The sequence below is a fragment of the Lucilia sericata genome, unplaced genomic scaffold, assembly GCF_015586225.1.
Source record: "Lucilia sericata isolate MDLA Ls3-8-SP2 unplaced genomic scaffold, ASM1558622v1 Contig001640F_arrow, whole genome shotgun sequence".
Lineage (NCBI taxonomy): Eukaryota > Metazoa > Arthropoda > Insecta > Diptera > Calliphoridae > Lucilia > Lucilia sericata.
The window spans coordinates 35485-54898 of NW_023995554.1; the positions used below are offsets into that span (position 1 = coordinate 35485).

Below are 19414 nucleotides of genomic sequence, written 5' to 3' on the forward strand. Positions count from 1 at the left end.
GCAATATTATTTTTTTTATTTATTTTATTAACAAACACTTAAGAAAAACTCTTTAAATATTTCTTATCAAGTTTTTAATGTTTAATATATAATTTTTCTATTTAAATGCTTGAAAATGGAAGAAAAAAAAAACTAAATATATATAAAATGCACTTTAATTTCTTTTTAAAACATTTTTCAAATTATGTCTGCTTGCTGTTGCATGTTAATTGTGGTCGTTGTAGTCGTCGTTGTCGGGGTTGATGTTGATGTTTTACACTTCCTTCCGCTTTCATTTCTTTACGCACACAAACACACACACGCATAAGCTTGCAGTGGATAAACATATGTATAGGTATTTGCATATGTGGCAGGTTGTGTTGATAATGTTGTTGTTGTTTTTTTATATTTTCACATAAAATTTTCAAAGTGAATTTTAAAACCACTGATTTGTGTTTAATTGTTGCACAAAATGCATTTTAAATGAATTTTCACAAAATTGCATACACAATGACATTCATACACATATGTATTCACACAACTACTTTCACAAATGTGTAAATATGTGTATTTGCATTTGTATATATTTGTAGACATACCGACAACATAAGCAAATATGCTGCATATACACACTTATGAATATGGGTGTGCATTAACACAAGCAGCAACATGCAGCTTCAAATTTTCCCAGCAGTTTTATAAAGGAGTCAATAACTTTTAGGTTAAGTTAAAAAAAACCAAGTTTTGCAAAACTAGAATTGAACTAGCACTGAACTAAAACTGAACTAAAACTGAACTAGAACTGAACTAGAACTGAACTAGAACTGAACTAGAACTGAACTAGAACTGAACTAGAACTGAACTAGATCTGAACTAGAACTGAACTAGAACTGAACTAGAACTGAACTAAAACTGAACTAGAACTGACTGAACTAGAACTGAACTAGAACTGAACTAGAACTGAACTAGAACTGAACTAGAACTGAACTAGAACTGAAGTAGAACTGAACTAGAACTGAACTAGAACTGAACTAGAACTGAACTAGAACTGAACTGAACTAGAACTGAACTAGAACTGAACTAGAACTGAACTAGAACTGAACTAAAACTGAACTAGAACTGACTGAAGTAGAACTGACTGAACTAGAACTGAACTAGAACTGAACTAGAACTGAACTAGAACTAAAATAGAACTGAACTAGAACTAAACTAGAACTGAACTAAACTAGAACTAAACTAGAACTAAACTAGAACTAAACTAGAACTAAACTAGAACTGAACTAGAACTGAACTAGAACTGAACTAGAACTGAACTAGAACTGAACTAGAACTGAACTAGAACTGAACTAGAACTGAACTAGAACTGAACTAGAACTGAACTAGAACTGAACTAGAACTGAACTAGAACTGAACTAGAACTGAACTAGAACTGAACTAGAACTGAACTAGAACTGAACTAGAACTGAACTAGAACTGAACTAGAACTGAACTAGAACTGAACTAGAACTGAACTAGAACTGAACTAGAACTGAACCAGAACTGAACTAGAACTGAACTACATTTGAAATAGAACTGAACTAGAACTAAATTAGAACTGAACTAGAACTAAACTAGAACTAAACTAGAACTGAATTTTGTAGAAAATTTACTACAGGAAGCAAATTTTATAAGAAAATTACTAAAGAAAGTAGAAAATTTAAAAAAAGACAGCAAATTTTGCAGAAAAGTTTTTTTTAAATTTATTTATTGTAATTTTTTTTAAAATTTGCTATTTTTATAAATTTATGGTATTTTTAGTTTTTTTTTTTTAATTTCCTATTTTGAGTAAATTTTTAGAAAATTTGCTATTTTGAGAAATTTTTTGAAAATTTGCTATTTTTGGTAAATTTTTTGAAGATTTGCTATTTTTAGTGAATTTTTTTAAATATTTGCTATTTTTAGTATATTTTTGGAAATTTTGCTATTTTTAGTAAATTTTTTGAAAATTTGCTATTTTTAGAAAATTTTCTGCAAAGTTTGCTATTTTTAGTAAATTTTCTACAAAATTTGCTATTTTTAGTGAATTTTTTGAAAATTTGCTATTTTTAGTAAAATGTTTAAAAATTTGATATTTTAGACAAATTTTTGAATATTTAACATTTTGCGTGAATTTTCTGCAAAATTTGCCATTTTTAGGTAATGTTCTTCAAAATTTGCCATTTTTAGGTAATGTTCTTCAAAATTAGATTTCAAAAGTAAAAACCTATCCGAACTGCTGGGAATTTTAGCATTTAACTTCAAAATTTACGTTTATGGTTGTGAAAATATCTCGGTGTATTTGTGCATCTTCTGTATACACACATACAGGAGTGAATATTTACTCTGATTAAGTATGCAACTAAAGGTGGGTTTTTTTTTTGTACAATTATTGTACATACTTATGCATTTGTATTTAACTATAAAACTGCATAACATAACGATGCCAACGTTGATGACGACGACGACAACAACACTTTAACACATTAAATCCACACATACCAAATATACCGAACAACTAACAGACTGACTGACATACATATAGCCACAAAGTCTATACACAGTCACACTGTGCGATCACAACACTGTGCGATCACAACACAGCGAACTTAAAGTAGGCTTTCGATTTCTTTAAAATTGTGTTTTTTTGTTATAACTCATTATCATTTATTTGAAAGCCTTAAAGTCGGCTTTAGATTTTCAATATAATTCAATAATTTATAATGTATTTGGTGGCACTTAATTGAGAACACTTATTTCTAGATCATTTGTTTTTTTAGCCTTAAGTCTAGGCTTTTTATTATTTTTACCAAAAATTTTGAAATTCACTTTATCAGCCTAATAGCAGGCTTTAAAAATATCATAATTTTTAAATCCTTAAGCTATGCTTGTTTTATACACAAATTCTAATATATTTATATATTTTTTGAAATTTAAAATTTTTATTACTTTTTTAAAAATTTGTTATTATTATTTTTTTGTAATTTTTTATTTAAATTTTTGTTTTAAAAAACTCCGTTTGTTTTTTTTTAATTTTGGTTTTCACGCCGTTAACAAAACCGTTTCCCGTGTATTTTTATTCGTTTCATGCAACCCGTAGAAATTCAAAATACAAACTAAATTCCATAACGCATTAACATCTCGGCTAAAGCTATAGAAAACACAAATACTCACACATACACACATTTACTCTTAACAAAAAAGTATCACAATCATCATCATCATTGTTACTCTCGCTCTTTCTCTCCCCCATTTACTGTTAATGTTTTTCTATTTTATCATATGGATAAAACTATACACTTGTTCAAAAGTGTAAATTGGGTTGCAAAGCGAAGATGGTAATAGTACTAAAACAAGTACTTTTTGTTAAAGCTTTAAGAGAAATCTTTTTCAAACTAAATTTCAAAGAATTTTGAACAAAAAAAGTACTAAAGTATATTAAGTGCAGTAAAATTTTTTTTAAAGTACTATTTTCGTACTGGTTTCAATTAAAACGCAAAAAACGACTAAATGAATAAAAACGAACGAAAGTACTTTTCTGAAAAACAGTATAAAAGTAAATTTTTTAATTAAAAAACAGTATTTTTTACACCTGATTTAATTAAAATTTAAAAAAGTACCAAATTATAAAGAAAGTACAAAAGTACTTTTCTGCAAAAAGTACCAAAATTTTATTTTTTATAATCTGTTATTAATAAACTAGTATTTTAGGTATAAAATTTATATTTTCGAAGTAGTTTCAATTTAAACACAAAAAGTACTAAATGTTGAAGAAAGTACTAAAGTACTTTTCTGCAAAAAGTACCAAAACGTATTTTTTTTGTAAATAAACTGGTATTTTAGGTATAAAAATTGTATTTTCTTACTTAAAACACGAAAAAGTACCAAATTATTGAGAAAGCGCAAAGTGAATTTTTCTGTAGTATCGTTTTCCAAAACTAGTATTTTCTATCTAAAAACTTATTTTTATACTCAATTTAATTAAAACATAAAAAAGTACCATATGATTTAGAAAGTACGAAATTACTTTCCTGAAAAAGTACCAAAATGCCTTTTTTGTGGACTGTTTTGAATAATCTAGTATCTTTATACTTAATTTAATCAAAACATAAAAAAGTACCAAATTATAAAGAATGTATGAAAGTACTTTTTTGCAACAAGTACCAAATAACTAAGAAACTGCGAAAGTATGTATTAAATAAACTAGAACTTTTACATTTAATTCAGTTAAACCAAATGATTAAGAAAATACGAAAGTACTTTTTTACAAAAAGTACCAAAATGCCTTTCTTGTGGCATGTTTTTAATAATCTAGTGTTTTACATATAAAAATAGTATTTTCGTAATATTTACAATTAAAACACGAAAAAGTACTAAATGATTGCGAAAGTACTTTTCTGAAAAAAGTACTAAAGTAAATTTTCTGTAGTTTGTTTTTAATAATAGTATTTTCAATATATCCATATATTCTTCATGATTACTACAGATAAAGATGTAACAATAGTATATATTTGGTGCCTTTTCCAAAAAAGGTACTTTTTGATAATGTACCAAAAATAGTATCTTTATAGTATCTTTAAAGTTAACACATTTTCTATTCATTTAGAATATAGAGTAAATCTTAATAATTTTGTATTAAAAAAGTACTAAAATGTAAAGAAAGTGCTTTAGGATAAAAATACCAAGAGTAGGAATATAACCTATTTAGCAAAATGCTTCAATTTTATTAATATTAAAACAGTCAATTGACTATTCTATTGACTGACGAATGGTCTGGTCTATGGACTAATCTATGGTTAATTTGCAAGAAAAGTTATATAAATAAACTTAATATTTCTAAACTTAAATTCAAAAACAAGATTTTATTTAGCCTATTTTATAAAAGGTACCTCTTGAAAAAAGTACCTTTTTTCCACACAAAACAAAAAACAAACAACACTATTTAACATTTCAAAATAACATCTAGAATAAGAACAACACAAAACGCACACACAGCATCTGCGTATGGAGAATATTGTCTTAAAAACAACTTGAAAATCTCTCTCCCGTTAAATACACAAACTCACGAACATTCTCAAAAGTTAAATAATTTACAAGATATCAAAACAAGTAGAAAATCTAATAGATAACGGTGTTACAATTATAACACACCGGTATATTGTTTTGGGAAAAAAACACACAACCGGCAAGTAAAACTGTTATTTTGGATAAAAAGTGGGAGTGGGCGGAGTGATAACAACAAATATAAAGAGAGAGCGAGAGAGCAAAAAAAGGGTAAACAAAAAAACCGCCAAAATAAAAAAAACATACAAGATGTAAACAACACAATTTTTTGTGCACTTTCCACCAAAACATAAACATGGAGCTACCGAAAAAAATGACAAGGGTCATGGTTTTTTAAGAGTAAAATAAAATAAACTTAAAAGAGAGAGAAAGTTGCAATAAAGAGAAAACTAATATGAAAAAGTTTAGGATGAAAGTATGTAGAGTTTTAAGCTTTTTAAATGGTTAGGGAGAGAGATTCTAATATTTTGTAGAAAATTAATATTTTGTAGAAAGTTTTTAAAGAACTTAATTTAAAAGTCCTATTAAAAATGGTGCTAAAAATAGCTACGGTAAATTTGCAATTTAATACAACTTTTGATAGAGCTTTTTAAGCTTATAAGGTCTTTGAACAAAATGTAATAACTGTTAAGCTTTTTCTTATATTATGACATGAAGTAATATTTAGATAAACTTTGACATTTAAAAAAATTATAGTGAAAGCTTAACTTTTTGTTATGGGTCAGTTAAGCTTGTAAAATTTAAGAAATATGTGATGGAACTTTTCAAAGCTTCTTAAAGAAATAACAGTAATAAACTGGTTGGTACGTTCCTTCAAAGTAAATGTAGGTATTTTTAATTTTAATTAAATTAATATATAACAAACTATTTAACTGATTAACTAACTAACTAACTAACTAACTAACTAACTAACTAACTAACTAACTAACTAACTAACTAACTAACTAACTAACTAACTAACTAACTAACTAACTAACTAACTAACTAACTACTAACTAACTAACTAACTAACTAACTAACTAACTAACTAACTAACTAACTAACTAACTAACTAACTAACTAACTAACTAACTACTAACTAACTAACTAACTAACTAACTAACTAACTAACTAACTAACTAACTAACTAACTAACTAACTAACTAACTAACTAACTAACTAACTAACTAACTAACTACTAACTAACTAACTAACTAACTAACTAACTAACTAACTAACTAACTAACTAACTAACTAACTAACTAACTAACTAACTAACTAACTAACTAACTAACTAACTAACTAACTAACTAACTAACTAACTAACTAACTAACTAACTAACTACTAACTAACTAACTAACTAACTAACTACTAACTAACTAACTAACTAACTAACTAACTAACTAACTAACTAACTAACTAACTAACTAACTAACTAACTAACTAACTAACTAACTAACTAACTAACTAACTAACTAACTAACTAACTAACTAACTAACTAACTAACTAACTAACTAACTAACTAACTAACTAACTAACTAACTAACTAACTAACTAACTAACTAACTAACTAACTAACTAACTAACTAACTAACTAACTAACTAACTAACTAACTAACTAACTAACTAACTAACTAACTAACTAACTAACTAACTAACTACTAACTAACTAACTAACTAACTACTAACTAACTAACTAACTAACTAACTAACTAACTAACTACCTAACTAACTAACTAACTAACTAACTAACTAACTAACTGTTCTAGTTCAGTTCTAGTTGAATTCTAGTTTAGTTCTAGTTCAGTTCTAGTTAAGTTCTAGTTCAGTTCTAGTTCAGTTCTAGTTCAGTTCTAGTTCAGTTCTAGTTCAGTTCTAGTTCAGTTCTAGTTCAGTTCTAGTTCAGTTCTAGTTCAGTTCTAGTTCAGTTCTAGTTCAGTTCTAGTTCAGTTCTAGTTCAGTTCTAGTTCAGTTCTAGTTCAGTTCTAGTTCAGTTCTGGTTCAGTGATAGTTCAGTTCTAGTTCTAGTTCAGTTCTAGTTTAGTTCTAGTTCAGTTCTAGTTCAGTTCTAGTTCAGTTCTAGTTCAGTTCTAGTTCAGTTCTAGTTCAGTTCTAGTTCAGTTCTAGTTCAGTTCTAGTTCAGTTCTAGTTCAGTTCTAGTTCAGTTCTATTTCAGTTCTAGTTCAGTTCTAGTTCAGTTCTAGTTCAGTTCTAGTTCAGTTCTTGTTCAGTTCTAGTTCAGTTCTAGTTCAGTTCTAGTTCAGTTCTAGTTCAGTTCTAGTTCAGTTCTAGTTCAGTTCTAGTTCAGTTCTAGTTCAGTTCTAGTTCAGTTCTAGTTCAGTTCTAGTTCAGTTCTAGATCAGTTCTACATCAGTTCTAGTTCAGTTCTAGTTCAGTTTTAGTCCACTTCTAGCTTAGTTCTACTTCAGCTCTAGTTCAGTGCTAACTAACTAATTAGCTAACAAAATTTAATAATAATTGTAAAGTTTAGTACTTTTGACAAAAAAGAACCTTTTTGATTTTTAATTTCATATTTACTGGTGGATTTTTTGGAACAAAATTTAGAAATGAATTTGTATTAAAAAATACCAACAAAAACAAATTTATTTTAAAAATAGTTCACTCTCTTGTAGCATTTAACCCTTGACATGTGTGAAGACCATTAAAAAATGTTAAAAGAAAATTAACTGTCTATTTTACAAAGATAATTTTACAATAAGGGTCATCTATACTAAATAAATCAATTAAATTTCAAAATTTTTACCAATAATAAAAAAATAAATAAATTTTAAAGTTGATTGAACTTAAATTTATTTGTTTGTTCCTTAAAAAAAGAACTCTTTAAAAAATTTAAAGTAATACTTTTAATAAAAATTTAAAATGAAAACCATATGCGGGTGAGTTGCGACTGTTATTGATTAATTTTATTGTTCTTAACAAATTATCTATTGATCTATAAATAATTTGGTTCAATATAAAAAAAACAAAACTGTAAATTACACTTAAATCTTTGTGCTGTTTTCTATTTTCCCTATTTTTCTGTTAAAATGCAATTAAAAACAAAGATTACTTTAAGTAATCGTTTCTGATAGACAAGACAAAAATGCAAAATTCTTTTTCTATAGGAAAATTGTTTGTAGATGAAGCCACCAACAGCTCTGCTTATAAAGACGACTTTATCATCATTATTATCCTCTACCATATTTTCAAGTGGTTGTAAATGCTTTAAAATATATGTATACAAGAAGTATACAAGTGGACTAACTTGTATATGAAATTTCATTGATATCTCAAATGTTTATGAATATGTACGAGGCAGTCAATAGCAAATCTATTTCAAAGAGTTTTTGTTTTATGCATATGCTACATATCGGTTACACATGCAACATCATCATCTTCTTCATTATGATGCGTCGTTTGTTTAGTTTTAATAATTTTCATGCAAAATATGCGTATCATTGGGGGAAAATAGTACAACAGCACCCACAATACATAAATTAATACTAGAGGCTAAACGATTAGAGGCAGCAAAGTTATTTAAATTTTCGAAATATTTCCTAACGAAAGCAAATTTTCAGAAATAATTCCTAAAAACAAATTTTTGAAAAATTTCCTTGACAATTTTACTAAAACCACATTTTAACCATAAAATTTTTTCAGATTGAACCCTTAAACAAATTTCGTTGAGTGTTTTCATAAATTTCAAAAGTTCTTTTTATCTAGAACTCTTAAACAAAGTTTAATTGGTTTGATAAATTTGAAATCAATGCATTAATGTATGGAAAACATTGTAAATATAATAGAGACAAACAAATATACGAATTGTAATTCCTTTTGCAGCCAAAAGTTTAAATAAAATTGAAGACAAAATGGGGAAGCAAACACAAAAAAGCTAAAGGGTTTGAGAAGAAACTTGTTTTAACAAAATTTATATAAAGATTTTTTGAAATTCTTCTAGAAAACGTAGAGAAAATATCTTCTTAATAAGAAATAATTGAAAATGTTTACGAAAATTGTCAGCTTTTTTAATAAAAATTAAATTATAAAAAGAATTAATCTCCACTTACCTTAAACATTAATGGATTACGTTCAATTTCAGCTTCAGCACTTTCACATAATGATTCCGATTCGGAGAGGAAAGCTAAAAATTGATCCATGGCACGATCAAACGATTGTAAACTATGAACAGCGGCATGCAATTGTTTGCCACGATTAATGACACCATTATTTAAGTTGGAATATCTGGAGAAAATAAGAAAAATTTGTATAATTTAAATTTGTTTTATTATTAATATATTATTAATCTTACCTTTGATTTATGGCTTCGGTCATTTTCTTTATACGGGTGGTGTCATCAGCCGGATAAACGGCTATGAGTTTCTGGGTCAACTGATTGAAGATTTCGAATTGCGGTTTATTTTGATGGAGTTCAGCATGGAAGGACTGAAAGAAAAGAAACAGTTTTTTAGAAAGTCATTAAAATAGAAGAAAAATTCCAATTAACAATCTTGCTTTTAAGCAAATATCTTTAAAACTTATTTATCTTATCCACACACCTTATCGTTTCCCACATTTTCAATTTTCTAAACCACATTTTAAATATTAGTTAAATACAAACTAAACTTTCCCTAGCTAAACAGACCACTCTTTAATTCTTCCATCTTTAACTTTCCAATTTCTTATTAGAATAGCAACGATAACAAGCCTAACTTAATAATCATGAGAAACACATCTCTAACTTGCCGCCATTTAATAAAGCAAAAAAATCCATCATAAAAGAAACCAAAAACTTTACACTTAATTTTTGCCAAAACTATTAAACTTTATGGAAAACTTTTAAAACCCACAGCACCCACAAACATTTATTTAATTAATTACAATGTTTTTTCTCAAAACTAAACTCTATTTAATATTTTAATTCGCAATATAACAGGAGCTTTCAATTGCAACCGACTAGACACGAACCACAGGGTATACAGAGGCGTCACGAGCAAAAAACTATTTCCCTCTCTTTCGCACAAAACGAATTCATGAATTTTTTTTAGCTGTATTTTATATACCTCTTCTAACCAAACAAAAACTGATTTTAGACTTTTTTAAATGTCAAAAGTGACACCTCTGTATACTTTATGCACGAACTAAATGAAAGAAAAACTAAAATAAACGAAAGTGTCAAACAAAAGAGTACAGAGTTGCATATAAAAGGTAGTTAAAGTGTGAACTAGTGAAGTTAGTAAATTGTAAAGTGCAAAAATGTAACGAATTATTGGTTATTCAAATATTTAACATAATGTACTGAAAATTAAAAAATATCGCATTTAGCAGCTAATTTCGTATATACTTAATGAACAATTTTTTAATAGAACGAATATGCAGAGTTGCATATAAAAGGTAGTTAAAGTGTGAACTAGTGAAGGTATTAAATTGTAAAGTGCAAAAATGTAACGATATATTGTTTATTCAAATATTTAAGAAAGTGGATCTTTAATGAATTTAGAGGGTTTATTGTAAATTTAAAAAATATCTCTTCTAGCAGCTAATTTCGTATATACTTAATTAAAGTCTTTTGATGAACGAATTTGTAAATAGACTCAAGTAAATTTTATTAATATAATTAAGCTAATGATAATTCTTCAACCGTTGCAGCAAACTTTTCCCAATTTTAACTATTTCGAACGAATATGCTAAAAGTCAACATTGTCAGAGTTGCATTAAGTAGGAGTTTAGAGATGATAGAAAGTATTGGAAATTATTTTTAGGGTGGTTGACTTAGCTAACCGCATATTTCATGTTCAGAAAATATAACATCGGAAAATTTAGGGAATTGTTTGCAAACCTATTATTTAGTGTCAAAAATATGTCTATAAAAATGTCAAGTTTTTTAAAGCAAAAGTTTCTAAAAGTTAAACATTTTTGATCCCATCGTCATAACAATCTGTATTCTAACAAGATTTAATATCGAAAATCAAAACTTTGGAAATTATGTTTTTCTTTTCTGTTCGTTCACATACCTTTTGTTCCTTTTGCTGAGCCTCCAAAATATCAGCAGTGGTGGCAACGGTACCCATACGTTCAGCTCTAGCTTCCATACGTTGTAACCATTTCTCAAGCTCCAAACGTTTAGCTTCATATCTGAAGGGAAAGAGGAAAAAATGAAAATGTTTCTTTCTTGAAATCAAATAAAGCTGTAAAGATAGTACCCAAACTAAATTTCGGACGAAAAAATGTAACAATAATTTAAAGATCAGTTCAGTTTTAGTTTAGTTCTAGTTCAGTTCTAGTTCAGTTCTAGTTCAGTTCTAGTTCAGTTCTAGTTCAGTTCTAGTTCAGTTCTAGTTCAGTTCTAGTTCAGTTCTAGTTCAGTTCTAGTTCAGTTCTAGTTCAGTTCTAGTTCAGTTCTAGTTCTGTTCTAGTTCAGTTCTAGTTCAGTTCTAGTTCAGTTCTAGTTCAGTTCTAGTTCAGTTCTAGTTCAGTTCTAGTTCAGTTCTAGCTCTGTTCTAGTTCTGTTCTAGTTCTGTTCTAGTTTTGTTCTAGTTATGTTCTAGTTCTATTCTAATTCTATTATAGTTCTGTTCTAGTTCTTTTCTTGTCCTGTTCTAGTGTTGTTCTGGTTTGGTTCTAGTTCTATTCTGGTTAAATTCCATTTCAGTTCTAGTTTAGTTCCAGTTCATTTTATGTTTAGTTCTGTTCCAAAACTAGTTCAAGGTTTAAAATTAGTTGGAATTTTAAAAAAGTTCCCATTACTTAACTTTTCTCTTTACAACTTTATTTTTTTAAAAAGATCACTCTCCACTTACCTTTGTGAATCACTGAGCATATTTTTCAGCTGAGCCGCTCTTTGAAGAACACATTGTGAGGTCTCATCCCAGTGCTCTCTTAAACGAGTAACTGTAAATTTTATTTAAAAAAACAAATTAGATGATAACAAAATAATTAAGAAAAACTTAAACAATGAACCAATAATTTTGACAATAGATTAATTTTAAACAAATAACCATTAATAAAAGTGCTTAATACAGGGTTTGAATTTATTTTTTTGTTTAATTTGCTTTATAAAACACACACACACATTAATGGAGCACCCTGTTGAAAAAAAATATTTAGAATAATAATTATTTTTTTAAGGTTATAAATTTAATTTTCGCACATTTATAATAAAACTCCGTGAGAGGTGAAATCAAAGGATTAACGTGTTGAGTAAAAAGGCCCATGCTGAATTAGTATAATAATGAGTGAATTAATTTGAAATAGATATTTTTTTCTTTAATTTAGAGGTTAGAGTTGGCTTTGACCCATTTTTTGTCTTAGTTTTAAGATTTGTTTATGGGTTGTTTGTTTGGTTTTTTAGGTGACGGAGCTTAAAAGGTTAAATTTTATTTTCATTTTGCAACACCGAACTTATATTAGATTTATTTTTTTTAGATTTTAAGGTTATAAAATTATTTATGGGGTTAAATGGTGATTGACTTTAGTTTGTTTTCTTATTTGCTGTAAGTCTTTACCTTTCAAACAACAACGCATATAGTCCAAATCGGCTGAACAATGCGGTGCTAAAGAAAATTGTTTCAATTCTAATATAGAAAGAAGGAAGAGATTATTATAGAATTTTTTGTTTAAAGAAATATTTCTTAAAAAAATTAGAGACAATAGAATACATGCTTAAATATAGACAGTAAAATTTTGGAAAAATTGGAGAATGTAAAATGGGGGGTGGTGGTGCAAAGGGATATTTCAAATTCGTGTTATGATGTTACGAAGTAAAATTGTGAATGGTTTTAAAAATAGTCTTAAGGGTTATGAGGGCAATGATGTCCCATTTAATAGATTCAAAACGAAAATTCATTCAGAAATTTTCTGTAAAAGTTAATCAAGATCATTTTGATAACTTTTTCCAGAAAATTTCTATACGATTTTTCTTTGGGATTTATTCAGAGGTCTTCGGGTGTTGTTCCAAATAACTGAAATTTTAAATTTTCTTTTCATGCATGGTTTAGGGTCTAATTTATAAGTTTGTAGTCAAATTATAGTTCGATTTTTGGCGATTTTTCGGTGAAATACCAATTTTTTCGGTATATCAATTTTTCGGTTGAAATATATGTTTTTACTTTTTGGTGAAAATCTTACTTTTCGGTAAATTATTGAGCTTCCAGTGAAATATCGATTTCTTTTTCGGTGAAATATCGATTTTATTGTAATATATAGATTGTTTGGTGAAATGCCGTTTTTTGGTGAGATATAGATATTTCGTTTCATTATCGATTTTTCGGTGAAATTAAATTTTTTTGGTGAAAATTACGATTTCATTTAAATATTTTTTTTTTTATTAAATTTTTCGGTGAATTATCGAGCTTTTAGTGAAATATTGTTTTTTTGGTGAAATACCGATTTATCGGTGAAATATCGATTTTTTGGTGAATTTGGGCACCAATGAAGTTTCATTTAATAGATTCGAAACGAAAATTCATTTAGAAAATTCCTGTAAAAGTTAATCAAGATTATTTTGATAATTTTTTGTCGAATTTTCGGCGATTTTTCGGTGAAATACCAATTTTTTCCGTATATCAATTTTCCGGTTGAAATATATGTTTTTACTTTTTGGTGAAATTCCCACTTTTCTGTGAATTATTGAGCTTCCAGTGAAATATCGATTTCTTAGTAAAATATGGATTTTTCGGTGAAATATCGATTTTATTGTAATATATAGATTGTTTGGTGAAATACTGTTTTTCTGGTGAAATATAGATATTTCGTTTCATTAACGATTTTTCGGTGAAATTAGATTTTTTGGTGATATTTTGGTAAAATTACGATTTCATTGAAAATTTTTTTTAATTAAATTTTTCGGTGAATTATCGAGTTTTTAGTGAAATATCGATTTTTTTTGTGAAAACCGATTTATCGGTGAAATATTGATTTTTCGGTGAATTTATAGAGATTTCGTTGAATTTTGAATTGTTTCGGTAAATTTTTCACTTAGTGAAATATTGTTCTTTCAGTGAGTTTTTGGTGAATAATGTTTTTATTTGGGAAATTACTAATTTTTCGACAAATTATCGAGTTTTTAGTCAAGTATCGATTTTTCACTCAAATATTAAATTTTTAGCGAAATATCGATTTTTCGGGGAATTATCAAGTTTTCGATGAAATAACAACATTTTAGTGACATATTTTCAAGCTGTCTGTGCCTCAAAGCAGGTTTTCTATCTGATCAGATCAGACAAAGACGTCATATATAGATATGATAAAATAATGTTTGATTACTGTTTGATACAACTGATTACTGTTTGATACAACTTACTTAAGTTGAACTTAGGTATGAAACGACTAATTCAATCTAAAACTTCTGTTTGATGCAACAGACTTAAACTTAATGTTTAATACAACTTCGAAGCAACTACTTTATTTAAAAAATCAAGTTTGATGCAACTGACTTAAGTTAAATTCATGTTTGATATCAAATATATAACAATAAATTCAAATTTCAAATGTTTGATTCAAGTTTGAAGCATTTTTCATTAAAATTACACTCATGTTTGAAGCAACTTTTTGTAGTAATCAAATAAATAAAGATGTATGAAACAACTGAAAAAGGTTTGAAGCTTTTACAGGAAAATGAAATCAAAAATAAATAAATTAAAACAATTTAAATTGATAAAAGAAAAACTTTATTTAAAAAAAAAATATAAATTTAAGAACTTAAACTCTGTTACCCGGTATAGCAGGAGCCTGAGACATTTGTGTCTCATCGTGTGAGGAACGTCGACGCATGCGCATTTCTTCGCGGCTTAAAGCAGCTGTTACAGTATTCGGTACACCACCTACCACACCACCAGCCTGGGCGGCAGCTACAGCAGCAGCGGCGGCTCTCGATTGAGCCTGATGTTGTAGTAAGGCAGCAGCAGCAGCTGAACCAGGACTCTGGCCTGTGTTGTGTACCACAGTGCCGGGAATGTTGCCCAACAATTGTTGACGAATATGTTCTCTAAATTCTGAACTAAGAGGCATAGGTCCTGAGGAGGCCGGTACCACAATGGGAGCTGTAACCGAAGCTGAGGCTGATGAAGGTGGTGGTGGTGCTGCAGCAGCTACTGCGGAAGGGGCGGCGGCGGCGGCAGCCGATGGCATATGCTGACGATGACGACTGTATTGCAGTTCAAGAGGTAAGTTACGATCTAAAGAACGCATATGATGTTCTATGGTAGAACGCATGGCTTGCTGTTGCGATTGTTCCAATTGACTTAGATTATTGGTGGAGGAGTTCTGTAACGCCTGAGCTCTTAATTGTTTAATTTCTTCTATGGATTGTCTGGCAGCGGCAGCAGCACTTTGGGCTGCTACAGCATTTTCATCCAAAGACAGATTACGCTCATAGGCAGCTGCCCTCATATTGACGGCGGAAATATGACGTTGTCCACTACTAAGGGCGGCCTTAAATTGCATATCAAAATTACTTTGAGCAGCCTCGAAAGAGCGTAGATTCATTTGCTCCTGCATGGCTCTTTCCATATTGCGTATGCCACTTTCTATGCCGCGCAAAGCATCTTCCGAACCAAAATCATCAGTGGGAGAAAGACGTGAAGAAGAAGATGTATTAGAAGAGGAAGCAGTAGAGGATTTCTTCAAATCACTGGCCCTAGTGGGGGCTGGAGAGGGTACATTTTTGTCCAGAGGCATGTCGAAGGGATTTGAGGATCTTTTGATCTCCGGTTTCTCGGGCGGCACTGGAGGCTTATCCTTAAATTTGGCCACCGCTAGAGGAGAATTTTGTGCGCTATTTTGTGTGGAACTTTGGGCCGAACTTTGAGCCGACATGGGCTTTTTGGGCAAAGGCGGCGGCTGCCTGCCGGGTGGAGGCAAATTAAAACCATCTGGCAAACTTTTTAAACTATGACGTTTAGGTGGTATCTCTGGTGGTGGGGCCCTATCAGCCGAACGGGCCGGTATAGCAGGAACTGGTTTATTATGCTGAGGCGGCAAGGGAGGAGGCTGGGCACCATGAGGCTTGGGAGGCAGCTGCATAACCGGTTTACTATGATTGCCAGTGTGATGCTGCTGCTCCTCTTGTGAGGCCTGTTTGCGCAGCAACTGTTGTGCTCTTAAAGCAGCTTGTGCGGCTAATTCCGAATTTAAACGTGGTATTTCAGGTGCCATTTTAGGCATATCACTTTCACTGGGCTTGGCAGTCATTTTGTATAATATACTTTTGGGGTTTAGATGATGTGCGTTGGAAATTTATTTTCTATTAATTTTTTTTAATTATTTAGTAGAAAATTCACAGTTATTTATTGATATGATTGTTGGTGTTGTTGTAAAACATATTTTAGGGAGTTGTTTTTTATTTAACAAATTTTAAAGCATATTTTTACGAATTTTATTTTGTAAAACACCTAAAAAAGTGTTTTTTCATGGTAAAAAATTGGAATTTTCAATGCCTGTTTGAAAAGAAAATGTTGTTAATAATTGCTGCCTAATTTAGGGTTTAATTATTTTATTATATAATTTATTTTTATGAGTGCCTTTCACAACGATTATCACTTTATTTGTGTACACAAATTTCGCGTTATTGTTACCACTAGTTGTTAATCTTTTCGTTCTTTTTTTTGGGTAATTCGCACATTATATTTTGTGGCGTTTTAAGTTGAACATTTTGTATTGCCTGCTTTTTGGCAATTTATCAACAAAATTTACATGTTTGAGTATAACTTCATATGTGGTTTTTGTTATTGTTAGTAATTTTTAATTGCGGTATACACTTTTGTTTTAGGTTTAGGTTTTTTTCTGCAGCATACTTTTAGCTGTTGTTTTTGCACAACGAAATTATGAATTTATTATTTTTTTAGTTGTTTATTTATTATCATTAATAATTTGTTTAATGTTGGAGAAACTATAATCGATTTGTTTGACATTTAAGTTGCATTAAATTTAAAGTCTACTTTTAGGAGTTATTTAAAGTTTACTCAAAGCATACTTTAAGGCTTATTTTTTCTTTCCTATTTTTATTAAAATAAAAGTTTTCGTTTAATTTGTTCTAAGCATTTTTTTGCTAATTTTAATTTTATTCCTGTTTAAAAATTATAAAGCATACTTTTAGGTGTTTTACTGCTATACTATTCCATATATAATATTCCCATTTCTTAGTCTTATTCTATACTAGAAATTGTGTTTACCTTATGTTGCCTTTTCTATTTATTTTCTCATTTTCTTGGAATTTTTTTTGCATTCTAACCTCATATAAATATTTATTTTTATTTTAAGCAGCAGTTGTTGCATTCGCCAACAAAAGAAAATTTGTTTTAGAAAATGTTAATATAATTTTATAACTTAAGGGGAAATTTTCTTCTTTCTGGCACTAAAAAAGAAGTAGCTTAAGTACTCGGGTACTTAAAGCAAAAGAGTTGCAGCTCAAGTTATGAAAGGGAATTTCAAATGGGAAATGAAAGGGAATTAATTTAATACACTCAAGAAAATGGAAAAAATAAGGTTAGCAAGAAGTTTGTAAGAGCAGAGAAATAAACAAATTTTAAACCAAGGAATTAAAAGGGAATAAATTAAAATTTTAATTTATATTCGAAAAGTTGAAATTTTAAGAAAATGTACGAAAAGTATTGAGTTTTTTTATATTTAAAAGAATTAAAATTGTTTAGGTAGAAATTAAGTTCGAAAAATCGAAATTAGGATTACAACTTATCATTTCTAAATTTTTAACGAAATAATGTTGAAATATACATTTTAAGAAATTTTTCTTAAGAAAATTGATAAAAAAATTTCGAAATTAATTTCGAATTTTCGGAATCAGCCTAAAGTTTACGTTTTTAATATTTAATCAGGAATAACCTCAAAAAATAACTAACTAACTACTAACTAACTAACTAACTAACTAACTACTAACTAACTAACTAACTAACTAACTAACTAACTAACTAACTAACTAACTAACTAACTAACTACTAACTAACTAACTAACTAACTAACTAACTAACTAACTACTAACTAACTAACTAACTAACTAACTAACTAACTAACTAACTAACTAACTAACTAACTAACTAACTAACTAACTAACTAACTAACTACTAACTAACTAACTAACTACTAACTAACTAACTAACTAACTAACTAACTAACTAACTAACTAACTAACTAACTAACTAACTAACTAACTAACTAACTAACTAACTAACTAACTAACTAACTAACTAACTAACTAACTAACTAACTAACTAACTAACTAACTAACTAAATAACTAACTAACTAACTAACTAAAATTGGATCTTCGCTCCGGAAAGAACTTCGGCTACAGTCGAACTGTTACAACAACAACCGAGTAAATATAAATTCGAATTTAATTTAATTTTCAAAATTAAGGTCGAATTTTCGTAAATAAATTAAAATATTAAAAAGAAATTGTTAATTAGTTGATTTTTAAAAAAGAATTTAGACAATTGGCATTTGTTCTTTAAAACTTAATTTTCGCAATTAAGTTCGAATTTTCGGAAATAGTTCGAAATGCTGAAAACTGTTAAAATTACTCGATTTTCACAAAAAATGTAATAATAAACAGTTTTGCTATAAAACACAATTTTCGAAGTTAGGTTCGAATTTTCGAAAATAGTTTGAAATTTTGATAACTGTTCGCTTACTATTAAAATTACATAATTTTCACAAAAAACTTAAAAAGTAGCATTTTCGCTTAAAATTTAAATTTTCGAAATTAAGTTTGAATTTTTGAAAATAAGCTAAAAATGCTAAATTTTCAATATTAATGAAAAAAATTTAAAAATGATATTCGTTTAATTTTTTCTTAAGAAAAATTAAATTAAATTTAAAGGAAATGTTTAAAGTTTGCACAGATTTTTAAATGTGAAATTAAGTTTATCAACATCGAACTTATATCAGAGACAGAGAGTCTTAATCAAATACTATTCTTCAAATACAAACATTTTTCTAACAACAAATATAAAATTTTTGGAATAAGAATTAAATTTTCGCAATTAAGTTCGAAAGCACATCAAAAAACTGTTATCATAATTTTGATACCTTTTATTCTCAAATCTTCAACAATTTCCTTATTTTCTTTTTCATAATAAGAAAAACACAATTGATTACTTAAACAAACTCCTTTTCATTTAATTTCACAAAACACCTGGCTCATTAAAAGCTATTTAACAATATTTATTTGCTTTTATGCCACAGCCTATTTTATAAAAACAATCTTTGTATTGCCTACATTAAGGCTAAATAAATATAAAGCAAAAGAAAAACACAAGCTGCTCCTTAGAAATAAAAGAAAAACTAAACATATATGAATGAATAAAAGCAAATAATGACAGTAAAGAAATTCCAATGAATATAACTATTAATTAAAATAAATCAC

General features: G+C 28.4%; 1 protein-coding gene across 1 annotated transcript in view; it reads right to left on the reverse strand.

Annotated features, from left to right (window-relative positions):
• The window catches only part of LOC119612259 (dystrophin-like), a 45418-nt gene extending 29098 nt beyond the window's left edge, over positions 1-16320 (reverse strand). Inside the window, exons 1-5 of the mRNA XM_037968022.1 lie at positions 14750-16320; positions 11837-11927; positions 11051-11171; positions 9349-9482; positions 9107-9281 (exon numbers count right to left, since the gene is read on the reverse strand). Coding sequence (XP_037823950.1) covers positions 9107-9281; positions 9349-9482; positions 11051-11171; positions 11837-11927; positions 14750-16226 — 1998 coding nt within the window. The 5' untranslated portion in view covers positions 16227-16320. The remainder of the gene's footprint in view (positions 1-9106; positions 9282-9348; positions 9483-11050; positions 11172-11836; positions 11928-14749) is intronic.
• Positions 16321-19414: the final 3094 nt, after the last annotated feature.